The following is an 8,857-nucleotide window of genomic DNA, read 5'->3' on the forward strand; positions in this document are numbered from 1 at the left end:
GTCCCCGCTCTGTCCCCTCCGTGTCCCCCCGGTGTCCCCAGCCCTGCCCGGACCCGCGCGTCGAGGCCCCGCCCACCTCCGTGACGTCACGGGGCTTCCGGGGCTTCCCCGCTCCTGGGGGCGGGGCCCGGGGGAGCGGAACGGCGTGGAACCCTCTGGAACCCCGGGGAGACCTCACGGAGACCCCACGGAGACCCCACAGAGACCCCACAGAGACCTCCTAGAGACCCCATAGAGACCCCATAGAGACCCCACAGAGACCCCACAGAGACCCCACAGAGACCTCATAGAGACCCCACAGAGACCCCCTAGAGACCCCATAGAGACCCCACAGAGACCCCACAGAGACCCCACAGAGACCTCATAGAGACCCCACAGAGACCCCATAGAGACCCCAGAGAGACCTCCTAGAGACCCCATAGAGACCCCAGAGAGACCCCACAGAGACCTCATAGAGACCCCACAGAGACCCCACAGAGACCCCATAGAGACCTCATAGAGACCCCATAGAGACCTCAGAGAGACCCCATAGAGACCTCATAGAGACCCCACAGAGACCCCACAGAGACCCCATAGAGACCTCATAGAGACCTCATAGAGACCCCATACAACCCTGGGGAGACCCCATCGAGACCCCATAGAAATCCAATCGAGACCCCATAGAGACCCTATAGAAACCTGTAGAGACCATATGGAACCCTGGATAAAACCCATAGAGACCCTATGGAACCCTATAGAGACCCTATATAACCCTATGGGCATCTGTGGAGCACTACAGATCCCCTATAGACACCTGCAGAGCCCTATGGAATCCTCTGGAACCCTATAGTGACCTTATAGAGACCCTACAGATCGCCTATGGGATCAGACACCTAGAGAGCCCCTATGGACACCTATAGAAACCTACAGAGCCCCTGTAACCCCCATGAACCCCATAAACCCCCACGGACCCTATGGAGCCCGGGGTCACCCCGCAGAGCTCCCCCTATAGCCCCAAACCGCCCCGAGTGTCCCCAGAGGGACCCCAGAGTGACACAGAACTCAGGGGACAGGGACCCCAAAAGGGACAGGGACTACCCAGAGGGCCCCAGGGGGACGGGGGACCCCAAAAGGGCCCCAAGAACACAGAGCTCCCGTTTAATACAAAACTCCTTTATTGGGGGCCACCCCCAAGGGGGAAGGGGGACACTGAAGGGGGTTTGGGGTGACACCCCCGGGTGGGTGAGGGGCACCCATGGGTAGGGGGGGGTCAGAACCCCTGGGGGGGGGGGGGGGCTGGAGACCCCCGGGGCTGTTTTGGGATTGCTGCAGTGGGGTCAGGGCACACATTTGGGGTTGGGACAGGATCCAAGGGGGGGGTCTGGGGTGACACCCCCGGGTGGGTGGGGGGCACACGTGGGTGGGGGTCTCAGCTCCCCTGGGGGGGCTCAGAACCCAAAGGAGGGATCAAGGCACACATTTGGGGCCTGAGGGGGCTTTGGGGTGACACCCATGGGTGGGCGAGGGGCACCCATGGGTGGGGGGCAGAATCCCAAAGTGGGGTCAAGGCACACATTTGGGGTCGGGACGGGGTCCGAGGGGGGTTTGGGGTGACACCCTCGGGTGGGGGTCTCAGCTCTCCTGGAGGGTTCAGAACCCCAAAATGGGGTCAAGGCACACATTTGGGGTCGGGACGGGGTCCGAGGGGGGTTTGGGGTGACGCCCCCGGGCGGGTTTGGGGTGACGCCCCCTCAGCGGCGGCCGCGCTGTTTCATGTGCAGCACGAAGTAATCATTGCAGGCGATGGTGAGCCCGGCCACCAGGGAGAAGAAACCCTGGAAACCAACGCGGCCATCGCGGCTCTGCTCCACATCCCGCAGGATCCGGTCCAGGGCGTTGGGATCCCGCTGGTTCTGGGGGAAAAGGGGGAAACGGGGTCAGATCCCACACGGGGATGGGGTCAGATCCCACATGGGAATGGGGTCAGATCCCACAAGGGAATGGGGTCAGATCCCACACGGGGATGGGGTCAGATCCCACACGGGAATGGGGTCAGATCCCACACGGGAATGGGGTCAGATCCCACAAGGGAATGGGGTCAGATCCCACACGGGAATGGGGTCAGATCCCACACGGGAATGGGGTCAGATCCCACAAGGGAATGGGGTCAGATCCCACACGGGGATGGGGTCAGATCCCACACGGGGATGGGGTCAGATCCCACAAGGGAATGGGGTCAGATCCCACACGGGAATGGGGTCAGATCCCACACGGGAATGGGGTCAGATCCCACAAGGGAATGGGGTCAGATCCCACACGGGGATGGGGTCAGATCCCACACGGGGATGGGGTCAGATCCCACACGGGAATGGGGTCAGATCCCAAATGGGAATGGGGTCGGATCCCAAATGGGAATGGGGTCAGATCCCGCATGGGAATGGGGTCAGATCCCGCATGGGAATGGGGTCAGATCCCACACGGGAATGGGGTCAGATCCCAAATGGGAATGGGGTCAGATCCCACACGGGGATGGGGTCAGATCCCACACGGGGATGGGGTCAGATCCCACAAGGGAATGGGGTCAGATCCCACACGGGAATGGGGTCAGATCCCACAAGGGAATGGGGTCAGATCCCAAATGGGAATGGGGTCAGATCCCACAAGGGAATGGGGTCAGATCCCACACGGGAATGGGGTCAGATCCCACAAGGGAATGGGGTCAGATCCCACACGGGGATGGGGTCAGATCCCACACGGGAATGGGGTCAGATCCCACACGGGAATGGGGTCAGATCCCAAACGGGAATGGGGTCAGATCCCAAATGGGAATGGGGTCAGATCCCAAATGGGAATGGGGTCAGATCCCAAATGGGAATGGGGGGATCATCCCCCCCCAGTCCTAGGGTTTTATAGGAGCTGATCCCAGGGTGCTGTGGGGTTCTATCCCAGGGTTTTATGGCATCCAATCCTGGGGTTTCATCGAGTTTGATCCCAGGGTTTATGGGATCTAGTCCTGGGGTTTATGGGGTCCAATCCCATGGCTCCATAGGGTTTGATCCCAAGGTTTATGGGATCCTATCTCAAGGTTGGTGTGGTTTGATCCCAGGGTTCTCTGGCTCCCTCTGTCCCATCCCGTGGATCCCATCCCGTGGATCCCATCCCGTGGATCCCATCCCATCCCATGGACCCCATGGACCCCATCCCTTCAATCTCATGGATCCCATCAACCCCATGGACCCCATGGATCCCATCCCATCAATCCTGTGGATCCAATGGACCCCATGGATCCCATCAATCCCGTAGATCCCATCTAATGGATCCCGTGGATCCCATTCATCCCGTGAATCCCATCCCATGGATCCCATCCATCCTGTGGATCCCATCAATCCCACAGATCCCATCCCATGGATCCCGTGGATCCCATCCATCCCATGGATCCCATCCCATCAATCCCATGGATCCCATCCCATGGATCCCGTGGATCCCATCCATCCCATGGATCCGATCCCATCAATCCCATGGATCCCATCCCATCCCATCAATCCCAAGGATCCCATCCCATGGATCCCGTGGATCCCACGGATCCCGTTCCGTTCCCACCTCCAGGAACCCCGGGAACTCCTTGTCCATGAGTGCCCTGAGGTCCTCCTTGGCCAGGTGCTCCTTGTCCCCCGCGTACTTGTGGAAGGTGAACATGAGCGTCTCCATGGCGTGCTCCAGCTGCGACGGCATCCTGCCTCTGTGGGAACCCCAAAGTAACTGGGAACCCCCAAAACACCAATGGGAACCCCAAAAATCCACCCTGGGGACCCCAAAGTAACTGGGAAACCCCAAAACACCAATGGGAACCCCAAAAATCCACCCTGGGGAGCCCAAAGTAACTGGGAAACCCCAAAACACCAAAGGGAACCCCAAAAATCCACCATGGGGAGCCCAAAGTAACTGGGAAACCCCAAAACACCAACGGGAACCCCAAAAATCCACCCTGGGGACCCCAAAGTAACTGGGAAACCCCAAAACACCAATGGGAACCCCAAAAATCCACCATGGGGACCCCAAAGTAACTGGGAAACCCCAAAACACCAATGGGAACCCCAAAAATCCACCATGGGGATCCCAAAGTAACTGGGAAACCCCAAAATCCCAATGGGAACCCCAAAGTAACAGGGAACCCCCAAAACACCAATGGGAACCCCAAAAATCCACCCTGGGGAGCCCAAAGTAACTGGGAACCCCAAAACACCAATGGGAACCCCAAAAATCCACCCTGGGGAGCCCAAAGTAACTGGGAACCCCAAAACACCAAAGGGAACCCCAAAAATCCACCCTGGCGACCCCAAAGTAACTGGGAAACCCCAAAACACCAATGGGAACCCCAAAGTAACTGGGAAACCCCAAAACACCAATGGGAACCCCAAAAATCCACCCTGGGGAGCCCAAAGTAACTGGGAAACCCCAAAACACCAATGGGAACACAAAAAATCCACCATGGGAACCCCAAAGTAACTGGGAAACCCCAAAACACCAATGGGAACCCCAAAGTAACTGGGAAACCCCAAAACACCAATGGGAACCCCAAAAATCCACCATGGGGAGCCCAAAGTAACTGGGAAACCCCAAAACACCAACGGGAACCCCAAAAATCCACCCTGGGGACCCCAAAGTAACTGGGAAACCCCAAAACACCAATGGGAACCCCAAAAATCCACCATGGGGAGCCCAAAGTAACTGGGAAACCCCAAAACACCAATGGGAACCCCAAAAATCCACCATGGGGATCCCAAAGTAACTGGGAAACCCCAAAATCCCAATGGGAACCCCAAAGTAACAGGGAACCCCCAAAACACCAATGGGAACCCCAAAAATCCACCCTGGGGAGCCCAAAGTAACTGGGAACCCCAAAACACCAATGGGAACCCCAAAAATCCACCCTGGGGAGCCCAAAGTAACTGGGAACCCCCAAAACACCAAAGGGAACCCCAAAAATCCACCCTGGCGACCCCAAAGTAACTGGGAAACCCCAAAACACCAATGGGAACACAAAAAATCCACCATGGGAACCCCAAAGTAACTGGGAAACCCCAAAACACCAATGGGAACCCCAAAAATCCACCATGGGGACCCCAAAGTAACCGGGAAACCCCAAAACACCAATGGGAACCCCAAAAATCCACCATGGGGACCCCAAAGTAACTGGGAAACCCCAAAACACCAAAGGGAACCCCAAAAATCCACCATGGGGAGCCCAAAGTAACTGGGAAACACCAAAACACCAAAGGGAACCCCAAAAATCCACCATGGGGAGCCCAAAGTAACTGGGAAACCCCAAAACACCAACGGGAACCCCAAAAATCCACCCTGGGGACCCCAAAGTAACTGGGAAACCCCAAAACACCAATGGGAACCCCAAAAATCCACCATGGGGACCCCAAAGTAACTGGGAAACCCCAAAACACCAATGGGAACCCCAAAAATCCACCATGGGGAGCCCAAAGTAACTGGGAAACCCCAAAACACCAACGGGAACCCCAAAAATCCACCCTGGGGACCCCAAAGTAACTGGGAAACCCCAAAACACCAATGGGAACCCCAAAAATCCACCATGGGGAGCCCAAAGTAACTGGGAAACCCCAAAACACCAATGGGAACCCCAAAAATCCACCATGGGGATCCCAAAGTAACTGGGAAACCCCAAAATCCCAATGGGAACCCCAAAGTAACAGGGAACCCCCAAAACACCAATGGGAACCCCAAAAATCCACCCTGGGGAGCCCAAAGTAACTGGGAACCCCAAAACACCAATGGGAACCCCAAAAATCCACCCTGGGGAGCCCAAAGTAACTGGGAACCCCCAAAACACCAAAGGGAACCCCAAAAATCCACCCTGGCGACCCCAAAGTAACTGGGAAACCCCAAAACACCAATGGGAACCCCAAAGTAACTGGGAAACCCCAAAACACCAATGGGAACCCCAAAAATCCACCCTGGGGAGCCCAAAGTAACTGGGAAACCCCAAAACACCAATGGGAACACAAAAAATCCACCATGGGAACCCCAAAGTAACTGGGAAACCCCAAAACACCAATGGGAACCCCAAAGTAACTGGGAAACCCCAAAACACCAATGGGAACCCCAAAAATCCACCATGGGGACCCCAAAGTAACTGGGAAACCCCAAAACACCAATGGGAACACAAAAAATCCACCCTGGGGACCCCAAAGTAACTGGGAAACCCCAAAACACCAATGGGAACCCCAAAAATCCACCCTGGGGACCCCAAAGTAACTGGGAAACCCCAAAACACCAATGGGAACCCCAAAAATCCACCATGGGGAGCCCAAAGTAACTGGGAAACCCCAAAATCCCAATGGGAACCCCAAAGTAACTGGGAACCCCCAAAACACCAATGGGAACCCCAAAAATCCACCCTGGGGAGCCCAAAGTAACTGGGAACCCCAAAACACCAAAGGGAACCCCAAAAATCCACCCTGGGGAGCCCAAAGTAACTGGGAACCCCAAAACACCAATGGGAACCCCAAAAATCCACCATGGGAACTGTAAAGTAACTGGGAAACCCCAAAACACCAATGGGAACCCCAAAAATCCACCCTGGGGACCCCAAAGTAACTGGGAAACCCCAAAACACCAATGGGAACCCCAAAGTAACTGGGAAACCCCAAAACACCAATGGGAACCCCAAAAATCCACCATGGGGACTGCAAAGTAACTGGGAAACCCCAAAATCCCAATGGGAACCCCAAATTCACACCGGAAACCTCAAATTCCTGATAGAAACCCCAAAACTCCCACTGGGACCCCCAAATTCCCCCCGAGCATCCCAAACTCCTCCTGGATGCACCCCAGATCTTCCTGGAAACCCCAAAATTCCTGCTGAGACCCCCTCCAAAATTCTTTCTGGACCCCCCCAAAATTCCCCGTGAGCCCCCCCCAAATTTCTCTCGGATATCTCAAATTCCTCCTGGACCCCCCCCAAATTCCCCGTGAGCCCCCCCAAAAATTTCTCTCGGATATCTCAAATTCCTCCTGGACCCCCCCAAATTCCCCATGAGCCCCCCAAATTCCCCGTGAGCCCCCCCAAAAATTTCTCTCGGATATCTCAAATTCCTCCTGGACCCCCCCCCAAATTCCCCGTGAGCCCCCCCAAAAATTTCTCTCGGATATCTCAAATTCCTCCTGGACCCCCCACAATTCCCCATGAGCCCTCCAAATTCCCCGTGAGCCCCCCAGAATTTGTCTCGGATATCTCAAATTCCTCCTGGACACCCCAAACTCCCCCTGAGCATCCCAAACTCCTCCTGAACACCCACCCAGATCTTCCTGAAAACCCCAAAAATTCCTGCTGGGACCCCCCCCCCCCCCCAAAAAAAAAAATTCCCTCGTGGATCCCCCAAACTCACTCCAGGACCCCCCTCCCCCGTGCTCCGTGGGTTCCAGGCCGGGTGGATTTTCCAGGAATGTCCGGGAATGCTCCGGGCGTGACTCAGCTCGGGGGGAGGGATTGGGGGGACACGTCCCGAGGGTGTGGCCGCTGTCCCCCCCCCCCCCCCCCTTTGGGGACACCCCGGTGACTCACGGAGGGGGGGGGGAGGGGGTGTCCCGCAGCCCCTCCCTGAGAGGGGGCCCCGCCTCACTTCCCCTTCCCACCCCCCCCGAAAAAAAAAAAAAAAAAAAAGTCGGACCCCCCCCCCCCAAAAAAAAATGATCCACAAAAAAAAGGGGAATCCATTAAAAAAAAAGGGGAATCGCCCCAAAAGGGGACACACCCCCCCCCACCCCTCGAAAAGGAGGAACCGCCCCAAAAAGAATCTCGCTCCCCCCAAAAGGAGAATCCCAGGAAAAGGGAATCCCCGAAAAAAGGAGGAACTCCCTAAATGACCCCCCCCCTCAAAAAAAAAAAGGGGGAATCCCTCCAAAAGTGAGCCCCAGAAAAAGGAGAAATCCCCAAAGAAAGGGAACCCCCCCAAAATAGGAGGAGCACCCAAAAAAGGGGGAGTCCCGCCCAAAGAAGGGCGAAGCGCCCCCCAAAAAGGAGGAACCCCCTCCAAAAGTGGCCCCCAGAAAAGGGGAACCGCCCCATGAAGGGGGACCCCCCACAAAAAAGGAAGAACCGCCCCAGAAGTGAAATTCCCCAAAGGGTGGGACCCCCAAAAAGGAGGTTTGGGGATAGAGATCCCCCCCAAAACTGGGGAACAGCGATGGGGTCCCCCAAAGAGATGTTGAAGATTCCCCCCAAACCCGGGCTGAGCGACCGGGGTCCCCAAATTTGGGGACAGGACGGATCCCTCCAAAAGGGAGTTGGGGGATAGAGACCCTCCCCCAAAATCGGGGTGCAGGATGGAGCCTCCCCAAAGCGGGATTTGGGGATGGGGTTCCCCCTTTTTGGGGTGCAGGGCTCACCCCGCCCCAGAACAGAGTGACCCCGCCCAAACCGGGATAGCGGGATGGGTGCCCCAAAGCGGGATTTGGGAATGGGGTTCCTCCTTTTTGGGGTGCAGGGATCACCCCCCAAGAACAGAGTGACACTCCCCGGTACCGTCGGGAGCGCCCCAAAGCGGGATTTAGACCCCAAAGCGGGATTTAAGGATCGGGATCCCCCTTTTTGGGGTGCAGGAGTGACCCCCCCCCGCTCCCGGCTCTCACTCACCGTGCGGGGCTGCGCTCGGTGCCGGTGCTGCTGGCGGGGTCGGTGGCGGTGCGGGCAGTGCCGGGGCGCGGCCCGGCCCGGGATAGGCACGGTGGGGGCGGGGGGGGAGCACGGGGCGGTCACCGTGAGTCACCGGGACCGCCCGGACACCGCGCCCCGCCCCGAGCCTGCCCCCCCCCCCCTCCCTCCCCCCCCCCCGCAAACCGCAACCGG

At 57.3% G+C, this 8,857-nt stretch overlaps 1 protein-coding gene across 2 annotated transcripts; it reads right to left on the bottom strand.

The window, feature by feature from the left end:
* Window positions 1–1,142: 1,142 nt before the first annotated feature.
* On the bottom strand, window positions 1,143–8,772 carry S100A10 (S100 calcium binding protein A10). 2 transcript variants are annotated; one of them, XM_062511547.1, is made up of 3 exons: window positions 8,645–8,772; window positions 3,580–3,718; window positions 1,143–1,892 (listed from the first exon to the last, which is right to left on the bottom strand). In XM_062511547.1, exons 2-3 carry the CDS (start codon window positions 3,709–3,711, stop codon window positions 1,731–1,733), a joined length of 294 nt encoding a protein of 97 aa, XP_062367531.1. In that variant the 5' UTR covers window positions 3,712–3,718; window positions 8,645–8,772; the 3' UTR covers window positions 1,143–1,730. The 2 variants fall into 2 exon arrangements, with proteins under 2 accessions (XP_062367531.1, XP_062367529.1); XM_062511545.1 differs by lacking the exon at window positions 8,645–8,772 and adding an exon at window positions 7,398–7,511.
* Window positions 8,773–8,857: the final 85 nt, after the last annotated feature.

Source organism: Cinclus cinclus, chromosome 31, assembly GCF_963662255.1.
Source record: "Cinclus cinclus chromosome 31, bCinCin1.1, whole genome shotgun sequence".
NCBI lineage: Eukaryota > Metazoa > Chordata > Aves > Passeriformes > Cinclidae > Cinclus > Cinclus cinclus.

Bases quoted from the DNA above. Each gene is read 5' to 3' on its own strand.
- S100A10 (XM_062511547.1), bottom strand. From the start codon at position 3,711: ATGCCGTCGCAGCTGGAGCACGCCATGGAGACGCTCATGTTCACCTTC. The intron at 1,893-3,579 runs GTGGGAACGGAA...CTTTTCCCCCAG, and splicing joins AGTTCCCGGGGTTCCTGGAG to AACCAGCGGGATCCCAACGC.